This window comes from Sinocyclocheilus anshuiensis, unplaced genomic scaffold, assembly GCF_001515605.1.
Source record: "Sinocyclocheilus anshuiensis isolate Anshui unplaced genomic scaffold, SAMN03320099.WGS_v1.1 scaffold176, whole genome shotgun sequence".
NCBI lineage: Eukaryota > Metazoa > Chordata > Actinopteri > Cypriniformes > Cyprinidae > Sinocyclocheilus > Sinocyclocheilus anshuiensis.
In genome coordinates, this window is record NW_015555723.1 from 882,497 (window position 1) to 901,803 (window position 19,307).

The 19,307-nt window shown below is 38.6% G+C and overlaps 1 protein-coding gene across 1 annotated transcript in view; it reads right to left on the minus strand.

Moving 5' to 3' along the window:
• LOC107672539 (neurogenic locus notch homolog protein 1-like) overlaps positions 1-19,307 on the minus strand; it is a 58,707-nt gene that overhangs the window by 12,799 nt on the left and 26,601 nt on the right. Inside the window, exons 3-21 of the mRNA XM_016465768.1 lie at positions 18,659-18,921; positions 18,211-18,549; positions 13,232-13,354; positions 12,828-13,061; positions 12,306-12,461; positions 11,961-12,146; positions 11,574-11,687; positions 9,616-9,729; positions 9,154-9,387; positions 8,951-9,061; positions 6,905-7,097; positions 5,858-6,003; positions 5,647-5,760; positions 4,026-4,145; positions 3,781-3,933; positions 3,479-3,707; positions 2,292-2,493; positions 893-1,046; positions 592-776 (exon numbers count right to left, since the gene is read on the minus strand). Of these exons, the coding sequence (XP_016321254.1) occupies positions 592-776; positions 893-1,046; positions 2,292-2,493; positions 3,479-3,707; positions 3,781-3,933; positions 4,026-4,145; positions 5,647-5,760; positions 5,858-6,003; positions 6,905-7,097; positions 8,951-9,061; positions 9,154-9,387; positions 9,616-9,729; positions 11,574-11,687; positions 11,961-12,146; positions 12,306-12,461; positions 12,828-13,061; positions 13,232-13,354; positions 18,211-18,549; positions 18,659-18,921 (3,370 nt within the window). The remainder of the gene's footprint in view (positions 1-591; positions 777-892; positions 1,047-2,291; positions 2,494-3,478; positions 3,708-3,780; positions 3,934-4,025; positions 4,146-5,646; positions 5,761-5,857; positions 6,004-6,904; positions 7,098-8,950; positions 9,062-9,153; positions 9,388-9,615; positions 9,730-11,573; positions 11,688-11,960; positions 12,147-12,305; positions 12,462-12,827; positions 13,062-13,231; positions 13,355-18,210; positions 18,550-18,658; positions 18,922-19,307) is intronic.

The window sequence follows — 19,307 nt, forward strand, 5'->3', positions numbered from 1 at the left end:
TTTTCCACTGGGTACAGTACCTGGTACCTGGTACTTTTTTTTAGTACCACCTCGGTTGGGGTTCCAAGTGAACCGCACCGTTACCAAAACGTGACGTGTAAACTCTGCTGATCACGGATTGGCCGGAGAGAATCGTCACTACCTGCGTCACTGAACTTGCGACACAAACACAAAAGAACCGCTAGATTTATATCAGCACAGCCAGCGAAGCATCGAACGCAATTGTTTTGAACGAGCGCACCTTTTTTTTAACAACCAAAAAGTTTTGTTGTCTGTTGCGGAAGTACAGACGTTCCTCTCGTTGATAGCAGAGGAGCAGATCCAGCGAGAGCTTGATGGGGCGATGCGGAATGAAAACGTTTTTTAGGAGTCGTGGTAGTAGAGGCGGCGCAACTATAACAACATGTGAATAATCCCGCCCACTCTAAAGCGGTACTGAACTGCAGTGGAAACGCAAACCGTGCCGAGCCGAACTGTGCCGTGCCGTACTGAACCGTACCGAGCCGAGTCGTACCACGCAGTGGAAAAGCGCCATAAGTATCTTCTTCTACAGTCACTTCGGTCCCTAACCACCAGATTTTCTTTACTTACTTCACAGGAATAGCCGCCCAGGTAGTCGGTGCAGGTTGCTCCATTCTGGCAAGGATTGGGAATGCATTCATCCACCTGCTCCTCACAGTAGCTGCCTGTGTATCCGGCCTGACAGTGACAATAGTGTGTGTTTCCAGCGTCCAGACACTGGCCAGAGTTACGACACAGCCGGGCCACCTCTACACCTAAAAGCGGAAGAAGCAAACATCACAGCAGATTTGTAAAACACTGAAGAGCCCCAGCAGAAATGTGTGGAAATCTGCAAACATATTTTAGTCACATTACATACAAACAAACCTACCTTGCTGTTTGGCGGCCACCTCGCAGGAAACGCTGGGGACGTCACAGTATAAACCAGTCCAGCCCGTCTGACACTGGCAGCTGTACCTAGTGCCGCTCTGTCTGCAGATACCTCCGTTCTTACAGGGAGACGGCTTACACCAGTTCACCAGCTCCTGCAAGACCAGAATTCATCAAGTGTTCACATTTCAAACTCGTGCATCTAGTTCAAATCTCTTTAAGTGATAATAAATATTTTATTTCAATATTTTTAATATATAATAAATATTTTATTTTATTTGACATAAATTGCTGACATGAATTAGGCATAGATCATTATATCATAATCTGTCTTTAAATTATTGGCATTGATTTTTATGGTTTATAGCTTATAACTGTTTTACGAAGACTTTTTTTAAATTCACATGCAAAAAATACTTCTGGAACCAAGGCCACTGAAAAAGTGGGTAGGCTAAATTATATTATGCATTCTATTGACTATAACAGAGTTTGATGTTAGCATGTGATACTCTAAGGATAAAAATACAGAGCAAACATAAACAATGTCTGTTTTAATTAGACTTATTTTAGAAAATGTGAAATGTGGGAAAATAAGAGAAATGTGTCTATATAATTATAATTGTAATTATATAATTTGAATTAATTATTACAATTAAATATAATTAAAATACATAATATTTAAACTTTTTATAGAGTTGTACATTTTATTTATAAATGTTACTAGTATAATTATTATAATATAAAGAAATTCAGTTAAAATTAAAGAAATTATGATCAATCTATATATATTGGGAGTGCGCCTATGATGCCTTAAAACGTCTCTAGGTTACGTATGTAACCATGGTTCCCCGAGGGAACGAGACGCTGTGTCGAAGTCGCTTTGGGAACGCCCTTGCGTGACCGCGTTCTGAAGCACGTGTCAAATCAGTCCAATGGAGTAGCGAGGCGTTCCCAAAGCGACTTTGACGCAGCTCGAGTTCCTGAAGGGGAATCATAGTTAACTATGAAAATTATAACAGTTAACCTTGATACAATTAGGAAATATAACACACTGTTTGAAAGTTCCTGTGCATTTTCTAAAATAAAAGTCCATCTATGAGATGTGATTAAGCACGACTACTAAGATCCTAAAGTGCTGATGTGAATCAGGTATAGATCAATATATAAATTAATCTGTTTTTAAATTACTGGCATCAACTACTTAAAAGAAGTGGAATTAATAGAAATATATTCAAAACAAATTTAGTTTAGGGAATATTGTGTAAAATAAATGTTCATTTAATTTTAGAATTTTTCAGTAGTTTTTAGAACTATACTACAGAATCAACAAGGAAACACTATAAGCTATATATATGTATGATGAATACATACTAAGTTTTTGTCCATTTCACATTTGTTACCTGGCAGTTAAGGCCATGGTATCCCTGAGGGCAGGTGCACTTGTATGTGCCATAGCTGTCCTGACAGGTGCCTCCATTCATGCAGGGTCTGGAATCGCACTCGTTGATGTCATGCTGGCAGTAGTTTCCAGTGAACCCCGCTGGGCACAGGCACGTGAAGCTGTTGATGCCATCCACACATGTGCCACCATTAAAACAAGAGCTGTTTGAAAAAAAAATAAAAATAATACAAAAAACAAAAAAATCATTAATACATTCATTTAAAATCATTTAGTTTCTTAGGTAATATACAGTATAATGGGCTGTGATGCTTCTCTGATTGCATTGTCATTTGTTTACCAGAGGGGGCACTAATGGACAACAGAGGAAGAAGTGCTACATGAGGCAGATCAGTGGACTGGCTAGACTAGCCTTTATCAATAGCCATGTTCTATGAGGCATAATATTAAATTCTCTTTGCATGTCAGAATAACATTACAATGTACACTGGCATTCAAAAATTTGAAGTCCATAAGATTTTTTTAATGTTTTTGAATTTTCAGTAGTCATTACTCCAGTCTTCAGTGTCAAAAAACAGTTTTCATTATTATAAATGCTGAAAAACGGTTGTGATGCTTAATATTTTAGTGGAAACCATGATACATTTTTCATGATTCTTTGACAGATATAAAGTTCAAAAGAACAGCATTTATTTGAAATAGAAATATTTTGAAATAATTTAAAAGTCTTTACTGTCACTTCTAATAAAAAGCCTTTTCCTGTCAATTTAATGCATCCTTGCTGAAAAAAAGTATTAATTTCTTTACAAAACAAAAAATGAAAAAAGAAAACTGTCTCCAAACTTCAGAGCAGTAGTTTACTGTAGTAATAAATGGTCACAGTGGTCAGGTGTTCTGCCATGTTGCAGTTTTTGAATACAGTACATTTAGGAATAATTTGTTTCTATCCAATGAATTTGGTATTTTTATGTTCCCTTGTAGAGTTTCCTTGTTCTTTCTCCCATTTCATGTTCTGTGGTACATATCTGTTACTGATTTGTTGATATGTGTTTTTAAAAGAGTGGAGATGGGTTTGTCTTATTGCCTCTTGATTGTAACAGTTGTCGGTTGCAGCCAAAACAGTGATTTTTTTGGCAAAGGTCAGTATTTACACTTGAGAACTGATACAAATAAGAGTGCAGTTGTTACCTCTCAGTACAGTCAGGTGTGTTGTTCTCACAGTGAATCCCACTGAATCCAGGTGGACAGGTACAGGTGTAACTGTTCACACAATCAGTGCAGTTCGCACCATGTTTACATGGGTTACTGTCACATTCATTAATGTCCTCCTCACATTTGCTGCCCCGGAAACCTGGTAGGCAGGTGCAAGTGAAGACGTTCACAGCATCTTTACAGAAGCCACCGTTACTGCAAGGGTCTAAAGGAAAAGTATGGGGTTAGACATCAACCAGACCAACTAGATTGAAATAAGGCCGAAATGGGACACTCACTGGGCTTGCAATCGTCAATGTCTGTCTCACAGTTGCGGCCCGTGTAGCCTGATTTGCAGCTGCATTTGTAGCTGCCAATAGAGTTTTGACAGACGGCATCATTTCGGCAAGGGTTTTTGACACATTCGTTGATGTCCACTTCACATGTTTGGCCTACAATTGAGGGAGAGCATGAAGTATGAATATAATTGTGCATAATACTGAGGCTAGGACAGAATTTCTTGTTAGTTTTGTGAATTTTGTACCTTGCCATCCTTCAGGACACACACAAGAGAAGCTCTCATAGTCTTCGGACTCCTTACATACGCCTCCATTCTTACAGGGTTTAGGGCTGCACGGGGCCAACAGGGTTTCACAGTTCTCGCCTAGAAGATAAAACATCAAAAAGAAACAAAGCATTAAAACATTCACATTGTTTTCTGCATTCAAGATGTTCTTCGGAGACGTTCATCCTCTAACTTAAGGTGACCTAAATTTAGAAGGTGACACTATGTTTCAGTACAGGTTCTGTACTGATTCCTCTTTTCTCGGTTGGAGATTAGTCTGTCAGTCCTAGCAAAGCAAAGCACATTTGGCCTATCTGTTTCCACGATGGCCGGCCCCTGCAGGAAGCCAGCAGGTTTTCCTGCCATTGTCTGGCCATTTGCGTTTCTGTGAGACAGGAAGTAGGGCAAACAGGAAACATGACAGGCTACTGTTCCCACCCTGAGACGAGTAGTTTTTGTTATTCTTGATATAACGCTGTGTGGATTTTTCCAAAAAGAAAGTCACTGGGAATTAATATGATGTCTATTCCAGAAGCAGAACATCATTATCTGTTTTGTCAAATAACACACTGAGAGGAAAGAATGTGTCGTCTGTTGAAAACACATTTCCCTGTATTGTCAACAGAGATACTTGCAGGGCTCTTGAGGGGCCACTGTCAACAATTTGGGGCTAGATTGATGGAGGAGGGTCTGTTGTTCCTGACTTTGAAATTGTAACTTCACAAGATACAAACTGCTCATAATTTAAAGTGTTTTAAAAATAGTAAAACTAACAAAAAGTAGCAGCCACACTGAAGCTATTTAAAGAGCCCATGAAAAAGGTAAAAAAGCTTAGATTTGTTTTTCAGGCTTTTAAATATTCAACTAATAAATAAATAGGTTTTATGTCTTTTTTAAGCTTTGAGGTCCTACAATTTGTCAAAAGTTACTTTAGAAGATTCAATTAAAAAAACACCCTTTAAAAGGTTTTCTTCATGAAAATGCACTAAAAATATTTATACATCATTTTGCACTTTCAGGCATATCTGAAATTTTGTTAAATAAAATGATCCTAGAATGAGAATCCTTCCTGTAATTAGCGAATCATTGTTCATGTTTGTGTCTTAAACTAAAGGGTATTGGCTATTTAAAAGAAACAGCCCACCACAACTTCCTGTTTCAATGGGAAATACATCAACACAGGAAAGAAATCTAATTGTCATAATGTCATCGTGGTCTCAAAAATATCTTGCATATATAACCAGTACTTAAAATAGTTTACATCAGGCATTTCTGTCACTCCAATCTCTTTGAAGTAAAATATGTACTTGAAATCCCCCGAGATTTTGAGTTAATATTTTAATAATTTAACAACACTTGTTCACAGTTTTCTGATGTTGATTAAGGGTAAAATAATAAAATGTTCAATATTTTTTTGAGCATTTATGTATATATGTATTTTTTTATTTTTTTTACTTTTTATGATTTAATTGATTATTAACTTTCTTTAATTCATCAACTCCTAAACTCTCAAATTGGTTTAAACACCTATACAGTCTAGTGAACTACATGCTAGTGAAAAATATCACAATCAATGTCATGAATAAAGCTAAATTCATACCAGTGTAAGGCAGCAAACAGTTGCATTTGTATCCAGCCACGTCATCAATACAGGTTCCTTGATTCAAGCAAGGGTTGGAGGCACATTCATTGATATTTGTTTGGCAGTTGGGACCTATAATCAAACGTCAGGATCACATGGTGTATTTTGAGTGGTGGTCAAAAATCATAGCGCATAGTTACAGTTCATTAGCAGAATGAATGATACGAACCGCTGAAGCCAGCGCGGCATGTGCAGACGTAGCCGCTGGTCATGTCCTTACAGGTGCCTCCATTCATACAGGGATTGGACTCACACTCATTGTTATTGATGTCACAGTTGACACCACTCCAGCCGGAGTCACAAATACAGTTATATCTGTAAGAAACAAGATCTGCATTTTACATTTGTTATTTTTCACTGCTGGAAGATCCAATTACAACCATCTTAAAGTGGTTTTACGTGGTTCCTGGCTGGTCCTAGCTGGTCATAAGGCGATCTAGACCAGCTGATGGCCAGCTGAACAAAACATCAGATCTTAACCTGACTTGAGCTGGTTTGCTGGTTTTAGCTTGTATAAGGTTTTGTTCAGCTGTTATATGCTCCAATCAGGATTTTTACAGACATTCATTCAGGGCCTGAATTTCATTTTTGAAAATGGGGGGAATTCCCCTCTTAGGTGACTCTTGGGGGGGGTGGGCATTTTTTAGACATTTTGCAAAAATATATAATTATCTCACCTTAATGTTTGATCATGCAGTACATTTTTGTTTTTACAATGGGGCACAATAGCTTACACACAGTGCAAGCCTAATTTCGTGAGCTGTATGTGAGTGCGCTTTGAGTGTGCATTGCATATAGTGCAGACACGAAGTGGTGATTTGAAGCCATTTGCGCATTTTGAGAGGTAAAGAGAGAGAGAGCGTGCGGTGATTCACTCAGTTTGTGAAATTACGTCCCACAGAAAGTTTTCAAATGACTTTGTAAGTTATTTAATTCACTTTCAGCATTATAATTATTTTACCCGCACCGGACAGAGATTGAGACGCTGCCGCTGCATGTCATGCCAAACCTCTCACGGCAGGCGCGTCGTCAAATCGGGAGCTGATCAATCGGAGCACCCCTAGTTTGTTTGTTTGTTTTCAGTGGGGTTGGACCCAATAGGCCATCTTGATGATGATGCCAGAAACCAACTTTAAACTGTAAACTTAATTTCTTTAAAAAATGTTACTGTCCCCAAACTTTCAAATGGCAGTGTATGTATGTAAATAATACACACCCATTGACTTTGTCTTCACAGTGTCCATGAATACAGGGGTTGCTAAGGCATTCGTTGAGCTGTGATTGGCAGGTGGTGTCATGATACCCCTCTCTGCACAGACATGTAAAGCCATTGACTCCATCAACGCAGGTTCCACCATTGTGACAGGGGTTGATGGCACATTCATCAATGTTGATGTTACACATTTTCCCTACAAAAAAAACCAGACAGAATTATGAAAATAGTTAGAGTGTCACATGTTGTGTGTTAGTCAAACTAACTCCTGAATCGACGGCATTCATTTAGCCATTCCTTGTTTTTCTTGAAATCCTAGCTTTTAGACTCCACTACAGCCAGAACCACTGTTCACCGAACGCAATGCCAGCATAAAGGCAGAGGTTTAATTTGTCACTTGTCTTTAAAGCACCGGCCAACTTCCCCCTTTTAAAAGATCGACTTTCACAAATCTTTTGCAAATCTTTTCTCCTTTCAAACTCCCAGATGTCCTGGAGATCTCTGGCTGAATGAGGGAGTGGGCCGGCTTGTGTGTCTGCTTGGCAGGCGGGGGATTGGGTGAGACTGTAAGCCAACACCACAGCCCAGGCCGAATGTGTGCTCGCTGGCCAGCTGTCTCTCCCCACCCTGCTTTGTTGCCTGTCTCACCTGCTGAACTCTTTGTTGACTCCCCATCTCTTTTACATTGATAAAGACCTGAGCTCAGTATACCACCTAGACTGCCTTAGTAAAACCACATACGCAGTGGGTTTTCCAAAGCTTAAATGACTTAGTGGAGTATGTTTCATTTAAGTATCAACTTTGACATGCAGTAAGAGTTATGCAATGAATGTGGTTAGTATAGTCTTGGAAAAAAATAATTTTTGAATTCTTATTGAAATGTCTTTGGTATCTTGGCGAATCAGAGCACAGTTTGAGACATTGTTTAAATCTCTTCTAAACATTCTAGAGGAGACACGTAGAAGAATTGAGAACAAATAATTTAGCAAACCTCTCCATTTGCTCTTTTCATTTGCTAACCTATGCAAGACTTCATGCTAGACCCCACATCCACTCTCCAAAGCCATACCCTCCCAAGACACATCAGATGATTGTCTGAAAAACAGGTGTTCTCAGGACACCTATTTTAGTGACTAAACCAGTTAAGCGCAAACCTGGTCTGGTCAGTCACTGTGTTTATTGTTTACACAACCCTGAAATGAATACTAATCCTTAACCCTAACCTTAACCTCAGTGTAAAGTTGGTAGCACATCCTGATAGACAGCATTACCGTTTGTCCCGATCGGATCCAAATGTGATATTTCTGAACTCTAACCTGAATCCATAAAGTCTGGGCTTTTCTTGGCAGGTGACTGAGTTGATCAAAATAAAAATGGCTGTGGGGTGGGGTTTGTGCTTAACTGATAAAAAAAATAAAAATAGGCACAATTCATGTATATTGCATAAAATCACCTTTATAATCTCATTGCTGTCTGTAAGAAAATATTGAGATTTTTTTAATCTCATTTGTTTTTTCTCTATTAGTTGGAAATACATAAACATCAAAATTAGCAGTTTTACACACATATCTCTTAAAAAGTAAAAGATCTACTGTGATTTGTAATCGTTAGCTATTTATGCCGAAAAACCCACATACACAGAACACACACACACACATACACAAGCAAACAAATAAAACATTTACAGCTGCAGTGGAAGTGAAGATTATCAGTGAGTAATGATGTAAATTTCAGTCTGTTTTTCAGACTTGTCGACTTTTTATAGTCCTTTTATATTTTATAGACCTTTCTGAAGCTTGACATCCCATGGCCACCATTAACTGTTGTTGTATGGAAAATATATTTGTAAAGATTTTTTCTTGTGAAGATCTTGAAAAATTAATAGCATACGGGTTTGGAATGACAAGAGGGTGAGGAAATGATGACCAAATTTTCTTTGCTGGGTGAACTATTCAATTAAACTCTCATTTCAAATGAATGAGACTATTTTATATTTCAGCGCAGTTGCCATTTATCGACGTATGAGGCACAAGATCTAAGACCACTCACCTGTGTATCCTGGTTCACAGGCACACTCGTAGCCATTTATCTTGTCAATGCATCTTCCAAAATCACAGGGATTGCTTTGACAGTCATCTAGGTTAACCTCACAGTTAGCACCTGTTAACACAACATGGAAGTAAAGTAAATTACCTGAAGAGCTTTTGACAAGCAGGAATTTACATTTCTGGCCATAACTGTAAAAGTGGCACCTGCGGTTCCTTTAGGGCAGATGCATAAGTAGTCATTCTCACGGTCCTGGCAGGTGCCTCCATTTTGGCATGGCTGACTGAGACACTCATTAATGTTGATCTCACACAGACGGCCCATAAAACCCGCACGACATAAACAGGTGAAGGATGCCAGCCCATCTTTACAGGTGCCATAGTGACATGGGTTGGATAGACACTCGTCTACATCTGTTTCACAGTGCTGCCCTGTGTATCCTATAAAGGAAAACAGATTAATTTATTATATTTATTATGGCACAGTGTTTCCTCACATTGAGGCCCTGGAATTTCCATGTTTTTTCCATGACTCAGAAAGAAATTTATAGCCAAATAAATATTTTAGAGCTGCAAAAATGTTTATTCACAATGGAAATATAATGTTTTATGTATTTATAATTTTTTATCACTTTTAAAAGCTGAATCAAGCAGACAGCGTTTTCATACCTTCAGAGCACTGACAGGTGTACATGTTGGGCCCATCAATACACTTGGCCCCATTTTTACAGGGGGTGCTAGCGCACTCGTCTATGTCGAACTGGCACTGGCTACCCGAGAATCCTGAGAGGGAGACGAGAGGAAAGGGGAGGGGGTCAATACAAAGATTCCTCTGGTTTGCACCCGCTTCATTCCTCCACACTCGTCTGTACAACATGGCCAGCGTTCATTAATAGTTGGCTGCAAGCTTTACCTCTCTCTCTCAAGTTTTCAAGCTGCTTTTCAACAAACCATCACAGTGAGAGGGGGAGAAGAGTGTAAATTTGCGGTAAAAACCTTCCAAGTCCTTCTGACCAAGGGCACCAGACAAAGAGGAACTGTCTATTCAGTGGCACACCAAGCCATGACGGTTGCCTCCTTTGTCCCGTAGAAGTTTTCCATCACAATGTGCATTCTCTCATCCAGCCTCTGCCCCCCTCTCTGAGTCTGTCTCACCAAAAGAGCCCCACGCAACCCCTGACCTCATGCTATTCAGCAATCCCATCGCTCAGGAACCCCCAACATTTGTGCTTTCTCCCTCAATTATTTTAATCCCTCGCTAAAGATGTCTGCTTTTCAAATATACAGTCTGAACACATTAAGGGCTACAAATCTATCAGTTTGGAGACTTATGGGATATTCATCACAGTTAAAGCAACAATAAAACAACTAGATTTTTTTAAGAAAAATGTTGCTATGCAGTTCTTAAGATGTTGTTAGAGTCTTGCTACAGTTGGTGGTTGCTACTTTGTTTTAGGGTGGTTTTCATAGCCCACCTGAAGTCACTCTGCTATTCTGGTCTGTAGATATGGCTTTAGTGTAAATCTGTTGGATTTATCTGGCCTTTTTATCATCCGCCAGGTTAGAATCATTACGTCTGATCACTTAGAAAAGTAATTACACATCTTGTATTATTATAATGATAATCCTGATAACAAATTCTTAACTTGCTTATGCCATTCCCTAAGACCCCCTCGGCATTGGTAATCAAGATCTGTCCCATGCATCTTCAGAATAGGAATTTCTTCCGAGCCTCTAAAATGTCACATTTCAAAAAGCACCCATTGTGGTTGCTATGGATTCAGTGTGTACACTACTGAAAAGGATCCCTGCGCCGCATGCTGAAAAGGAGCTCTGATTTCCATCTGAAACAGTGAAGGGGCCTAGCTTCCACTTCTTCAGCTTACCACCTTCCAAAACTCCTTTACACCACTCTTGGAGGTCCCCGTAGGCCCCTTTCCTTGCGCAACCTCATCATGCCTAATATTGTACCTCTGCTGTACCCCCTTTCAATCATTTGAATCCTTCTGCATCCTAAATTGATGTTGATGTGCTGTTTTTCTACAAGAAGAGCCTTTTTCACAAACCTAGATTATCAACAAAATTAGTTTCACGTCATTGGTACTGGACAAAAGCTCAAAGTAGGGCCAAAAAGTATTCTTACAATGTGGGATAATAATAAAAAAATGTTAGATATCTACTATGAACAATATTTTAATATTTTTAAAATTAAATTATGATTATACATTATAATATATTTGGAATCTCTAAATTAAAATTTCTCAGTTAAACATTAATGAATTATCAAATTATTTAAATTCATTTTAAAATATAAATTGTATAAATATTTATATTAAAAATAATTGAACAGAAATTGTGCACTAGAAAAAAAAAAAAATTTTCGGTAAAAAAAAACTAACTCTGTAATATGAAAACACTATAAATACCAGAAGCAGGTTTTTGCTGTGCATAGCTGATATACATCATCTTATTCAAGCAAAAACTGTCTGAAATTCTAACTTTCCAGAAGCTTTCATATGGATTATTCGGAGCATTTTAGCCAGGGCTGTGTAAGCCTGCCTCAGGGCAGGGATTAGTGTTCTCCACTCTGTTCTGTCCTGGGAGGTGATTGACCCCTGCATGCTCACCTGTGGGGCACTCGCATTGGTAGTTGTTGATCTTGTCGATGCACTTCCCATTGTTGAGGCAGGGCATGCTGGCGCACTCATCAGTATTGATCTGACAGAAGACTCCCTCGTACCCTGCCAATTAACATAGGGGAATAAGCACCAGACTTAGCGAGAAAATTCAGCACGTCTTAACAATGTTACTAGTGCTTCTTTTGTGTATAATAAACAGAATATATTAACTTCATGAAATCAGACATCTGTATCATTAGTTTTACAGCCAACAGAAGCAATTTATTGGATCACAGGTTGGTCATGTGAGGTAATGACATCAGCATGGGGTAATATATAGAGAGCATTTAGATACAGGCTGTGTCCTAAACCAAATGCAGCAGATCTTTTGGTTACCTTGCATACAGATGCAATGGAAGCCTCCGATTTGATCCAAACAGGTAGCGTCATTCTGGCATGGGTTGGACATGCACTCGTTTATGTCCAGTTCACATCGAGCTCCTACATATCCCTGCAGACATTTACACTGGAAGGAACCTTTTGTGTTTATACACTTTCCAGCATGTTCGCAAGGGTTTGCACCTAAAAGAGGGGAACAAAAAACACCCTTTAAACATTTACAATTAAAATATTCCATTGTAATAACTACATTTTTAAATATGACTAGTGTGCAAAGTCACTAGTGTGCTTATCAAGCACCACCAATAAGGTTTACAGATACAATAAACAGCCATTCCTTACCCAGCGAGCATTCGTCAACATCTTGGTCACAGGCTGGACCAACGTAACCCAGAGGACAGGTACAGATGGCCTTGCCGTTGACTGGATTGGTGTCACAGTTGGAGCCTTTCTGACATGGGTTACTAATGCAAGCATCATCCAGGTGACACAACAGACCTAAATCACAGAGACACACAGTGAGAATTAGCTTGTGCGGGATTTTGCAATTAAACCTTGGTGAATGTCTACTTTTTAAACAGTATGGCAGATTTGAAAGACCCTGTGAAATCAAAGCAGATGATTTATGCCACTTACTGTAGTTCATAGATACTAACTTTATATGATATATTTGCAAGTGTACTCCTAAATAATAAATAAATTTTAGCAGATTAAAAAACAATCAAATTAATATGTCCCACCCCAACTTTTGGCTTCTTTTCAGTGGATTTGAACAAAACTCACAAAAAACCTAATGCTCAAATAACAGAATGAGTGCCTCAAACCATGATGCATTTGATTCATGAGAGAGAGAAAAATGCACACCTGTGCGCCCATGAGGGCATTCACACAGGAAGGAGGCCACCCGATCATGACATGTGGCTCCTACGTGGCAGGCTGCATCTGCGCAGTCATCGATGTTCTCGCTGCAGTCGTCCCCTGTCCAGCCATTCACACACACACAGTTGTATCCACCCTGTGTATTCAAGCATGTACCACCATTCTGGCAGGAATTGGGCATCAAATCGCACTCGTTGACGTCTTCGGTACAGAACTGACCTGAGGAATTAATATATATAGGCATTAATTTCACCACATTTCGAAAAACACAGATGAAATGGCAATAAAAAGAGATTTTACCTATTGAAGCCTAGTTAGTCTTACTGATTCAAAAATGTCTTTCTTTGTAACTGTAAGTGAAGTGTGGGTTTTGAGTAGGCAGTTGGTACCTGTCCACTCTGGCTTGCATTGGCAATTGTAGGTGTTCACTCCATCCACACAGGTCCCTCCATTAAGGCAGCGATGGTCTGGACAGTCATCAATGTTCTCCTCACAGTTCTGACCACTAAATCCTGAAAAGAAATAAGCAGTTTCATCAAAAAATGTCTTAAAACATATAGATTTAAAAGCCAGAACTGACAACATTGTTCACATACCCATTTCACACACTGCCTGTTCAAGGTGATACTCATAAAAACTGATCTATATACAATTTTTTTTTAGAAATTAATACTTTCATTCAGCAAGTATGCATTAAACTGATCAAAAGTGACAGTAAAGGCTTTTACATTTTTACAAAAATGTATAATTCAAATAAATGCTTTTCTTTTGAACTTTCTATTCATCTAAGATTCCTGCAAGAAATGTCTTACGGTTCCCACAAATATCTTGCAGCACAGTTGTTTTCAACATTGATAAAATTGATAATAATAAGAAAAGCCCCAATTCAGCATATTAGAGTGATTTCTGAAGGATCACGTGACACTGAAGACTGGAGTAATGATGCTGAAAATTCAGCTTTGCCATCACATTTTAAAATATATTGAAATAAAAAAACAGTCAAGTCAAGTCAAGTCGCCTTTATTTATATAGCGCTTTTAACAATACAGATTGTGTCAAAGCAACTGAACAGCATTAATTAGGAAAATAGTGTGTCAATAATGCAAAATGACAATAGTAAACACAAATTTTTCAGTTAAAGACAGTTCATCATTGAATTCAGTGATGTCAACATCCAGCTCAGTTTAAATAGTATCTTTGCAATCAAGTCAACGGTATCGCTGGAAATGAAGTGTCCCCAACTAAGCAAGCCAGAGGCGACAGCGGCAAGGAACCAAAACTCCATCGGTGACAGAATGGAGAAAAAACCTTGGGAGAAACCAGGCTCAGTCGGGGGGTCAGTTCTCCTCTGACCAGACGAACCAGCAGTACGGAAAAATCAATTTAAGATGTAATAAAACAGACGATGAACACTATTAACAGCAATTATTATATGATGCAATCAAACTTATAGCAAAATGTGGTAGTTCTGTATGTTGTTTCAGGGTTGGCATCATCTGAGGTCCTCTGAGGGGTTGGCATCATCTCTTCTCAGGTGTTCTGGATCCAGACTGAAGCTTGTGTAAAACAGTTATTTAAAATTGTAATAATATTTCACAATATTATTTTTTGCCGTATTTTTGATCAAATAAATACAGCCTTGCTGAGTATAAGAGACTTCTTTCAAAAACATATTTGAAAATCTTACTGAACCCAAACTTTGAATGGTAGTGTACCTGTCCAATTTATTTCCACAAAGTGATTTTTGCTGTTCATGCTATCAAAAAACGTAGCCTGTATTTTTTGAGCAGTGTGAAATAAAAATCAGCACTTAATACATACCCCCATAATGTCAAACATTCTAGTAGGGATGTAACGGTATGAAAATTTCTTATCACGATTATAGTGACCAAAATTATCACTGTTATCAGTATTATCACGGTTTTGTTCAAATGTGCTGGAGATGTTCAAAAAGTACCAACACATAAATCACTTCGCCAAGTTTTATATTTAAAAATCAACAAACAACAAATAAAATTACTTTTTGTTTGCATAATCACTAAAACAACATTACCAATGATGTTCGGATTTTAAATGACAACTTGACTGAAAACAGTTTAATAGCATGTTGAAATATCTAATGTAAATGTTCAAATAAAGCTTTGAAAAAGTTTAATAAAAAGGTAAACCTCACATTTCAGCCTTTAAATAAAGAAAAGATATGTCAAAATGATAACTGATTAATAAATGATTATATGTATTTTATCTGCTCCATAACTAATTCTAGATCACTTATCTGAATTGTTTAAATGTGTAGAAACCACATAAGCTTGTTTTTCATCAACCGGTCAAAATTTACAGCAGGGCATGCAAATTCGGTCCGTTTTTGGCCAGACAGAAACGTGCTCCACCACTGGCATCGCCCCATATCCCTTATCATTTAGCCCCACGATGTTCTTTTGAATAATTCGAGACTGCAGGGCTGTAATACGGGATGAGTACGGTTTTTGCTCGACGCAGCTCGAGTTCCTGAAGGGGAACTGCACACAGGCTGAATGTAAATATAAGTCTCTGTAAATCCACTCACTGACAGCAGGTGGCGCTGATGGAAATGCTGTTTCCCGTAAACTCCGAGGACAAAGCAGTATTGCGATTAAAAACACTACTTTATTAGGTATTACATGGAGCGAAGATGAAAACAAAATGCCATCGAATTGTTTCTGAAGACAGTCAGAACCTTCAGAGGTACATTCATATAATTAATTCATTCATACATTCATTTGTAAAATTCCCTTAGCACTCTTTTAAAACCTCCCTGCTTTTCCGCCCTGTTTTCACTCAAAACGAAACTACTCTGCGTGCTGTGCGCATGTGAGACTGTTACTTAAAACTGTGCTTTATGCTGGACAGTATTTATTTATCGTGAGTTGTTCAAATCGCGGTAATCTAATACGGTTTTAATGATAATTAAAATATGAAACGGTAATACTAACCGTCGGGAATTTTATCATGATTTATCGTCAAACCGGTAATCGTTACATCCCTACATTCTAGACAAGGATAAATATTTGAGCAACTGTTTGCTGACAGAATTCATGTTTCCTTACAAAGAACTAAATATTTATATCAGATTGCACTGCACAGATCCTTTAATACAAACATGCAAATTTGATTGTTTCTCAGTACAAATAGAGGGATAAAATTATGTGAAACATTCGAAAACAGTCGTTACTGTTGTTGCGGTCAACAGTCTTCCTTTTCTGAGAAGACTAGCAGTACCAGGATTCTGTTAGAGGCACCAACGACAACGACTCAACTGACTCTAACCACAATTTCCTACAATTTAACTCCAAAAAGTGTAGTTATGGTATATTTCATAACTGATCACATATAAAATGAATTCTTCCTTCAAAACCCATGAATGCATGGAATAAAAGAAGAAGTAATTTTAGTGATGTTTCCTCAACGCTGAGGTTTAGGTTATATGTTGTCTGACATGATATGAGATCCCCTTTTTAATGGGTCCAAAGTAGTAATGGGAAGAGAACACACAAACACACACACACACACACACACACACACACAGGCATTCTCATTCTCACAGACACTGACTCTAACCCAGGGACACCAGCATAAGGATCTTGTCGTTCAGACATTTCCTCATGATAAGCGCAGATATTTTCCTGCTGGCCTGTTCACACACACACATGCAGACAGAGCTGCAGAGGGAGTGCAGATACTATGACTAGGCCGGGTTTGAATGAGGCTGAGAGAAGGGCATGCTGGGAGAGGTAGCCTATCCCATGTTCCAAAGTTGTGGGAAACACTGACACTGCATTGTTATTGCAAACTCACTGAGCTCATCTGAAATCTCTACCTTCAGTGTTGACCCGGATAGAAGGCCGATATCATTTGTCTTACCGCTGGAACAGATGTCGTCAACAGGACACTTGTGAGTCAAAATAAGCTGAGTGGATTTCCTCTGAATGATCAAAGTTAAGAGGCTGCCATTGATCCGTCATTTAATGAACTCATTGTTACGTAACTGATGTCAGTTAAAGCCCTCATCATGATTAAAAAGATTCAAGATTCAAGCCGTGTACCCCATAATCATGAGGGGTATTTAAGACAAGTCTTTGAATTGTAAGCATGGTAAACAGCTCTTAAGCCAGGAAAGGGTATATGTGACCCTGGACCACAAAACCAGTCTTAAGTCGCTGGGGTATATTTGTAGCAATAGCCAACAATACATTGTATGGGTCAAAATCATAGATTTTTCTTTTATGCTAAAAATCATTAGGACATTAAGTAAAGATCATGTTCCATGAGGATATTTTCTAAATTTCCTACTGTAAATATATTAAAACTTAATTTTTGATTAGTAATATGCATTGCTAAGAACTTCATTTGGACAACTTTAAAGGCGATTTTCTCAAAATGTTTATTTTTTTTGCACCCTCAGATTAAAGATTTTCAAATAGTTGTATCTCGGCCAAATATTGTCCTACCATCTAGCTTTCAGATGATGTATAAATCTCAATTTCGAAAAAATTGACCCTTATGACTGGTTTTGTGGTCCAGGGTCACATAAGTTAGAACAAGTCAGCAAAGAACATAATCACTTTTAAACCTAGGCAATATATCAAATATCCACATATTCATGGTGATTAAGCTGGCTAAAGTATGGCAACATTACGAATATTGTGTTGATTTGAATGTTTTTCACTAGCTTGATTTCATGCTTTTTGTCTCGATCCAAACTGTATTAGATCTGGTAGGTTTTATTCATTTCCATGAATCAGTTCAAACGGTAAATTTCAGTCATACAGTCATACAGTCATTGTTGGAAAGGGTTCAAATATGCAAAAGATGCTGGAAAACCAAGAAATTGTGGGACTTGAAGGATTTTTCTGAGGAACAGCGGGCATTTTAACTGTTCAGGACAAACAAGGGACTCATGAGCAACTATCACAACACAACAACAACAAAAAAAACGCTGTGAAACATTGAGAAAATCAATATCATCAAAAGACTGAGCAATTTTAATATATATTTGTTTAGCTATATTGCCCTAATAAGCATCAAAACAAAGAAATCATTTTATTAAATACATGGTTTTATACAAGACTTAATTCCATTATTACTTCCATTCAGTAGACATTATTTTGTTAGTCAGAAAGAAACTTTTACTAGTTCCTTACATTACTAGTTCCTTTGCTTTGCTAGTTTGGGTGCAGCATGAGGAGTTCAGTGTAACTAATGGTAATGGTAATGGTGTTTGTTGATAATGGAAATGGTTTTACTTTATAACTAACAGTAATTTAAACTAATGTAAAGAAAGAAAGCTTCAGGATGCCAAAGTGCAGGTTAACAGGCTAAGGATGCCTACCTGGCAAGCAGGAGCACTCGTAGCTCGTCTCTCCCTTCTGGACGCAAGTGCCTCCGTGGTAGCATGGTGAAGGGTTACAGGGCTGATAGAGGGTCTCGCAATGTCTCCCAGTGTACTCTGCAGGGCAGTTGCAGTGATACGTGCCCACCTCGTTCTCACACACGCCACCATTCTTGCAAGGAGAGGGACTCTGGGCACACTCGTTGACGTCTTGTTTGCAGGTTTGGCCTGAGAAGAAGGGCATGCAGTGGCAGATGTAGTCGGAATCAAAGGGACTACACTTACCGCCATTGGCACAAGGATTTGAGGCACAAGGATCAGCTTGATGGCAGTTCTTACCTAGTGATAAAGAGCGTTTTAAGGTCAGAATATGCTCACCACTGTCTGGATTTGAGATGTTAGTTCATTCTCCTCATATACATCGTTTCTAACTGGATTGTGGTCTTACCTGACCAGCCTGGTGGGCATTTACACTTGTAAGTGTGGATGCTGGTGAGTTCACACGTGCCTCCGTTTCGGCACGGGGAGCTAAGGCACACATTATTGGTGGGAGTGAGACACAGTCGGTCCGAGTAGCCCAGGCTGCAGTTGCACACAAAGTCCACCTTGTTGACAGAAGTAATCAAATGGCATACGCCGCCATTTCTGCATGGGGACTGGAAGCAAGGGTTGCGGAACTGGCACGCTGTGCCGGCAAACGGCTCAGGACACCTGTAGAGTGGAAAGCAAGCACAGGGGGAATTAGTACTGTATATACTGCACTCAGTATATGATTTACACTTCATAGTCATAAAGCCACTTCCAACGGCATTAGCCTAATACTGGATAAAATGTCAGTATAAATCGAGGTAACTGGACTGTAATGAAACCACTGCATTATAATTAAGTTTTCAACTTCTCTTAACAAACAGTAACTAGTAATGTTACTGTGTCGGACTTGTTGCTCATACAAATGGAGAAAGTGTCAGTCTTTTCTTTTTTTGTCGAAATCAGCCTACAAACAGCTTGTTAATAGCTGCATAAAAAGCTGGCATAGGAGAAAGCATTTTAACGGCAAAACTATTACACAAAACAGTGTTTGACACTGAATGCGTTCG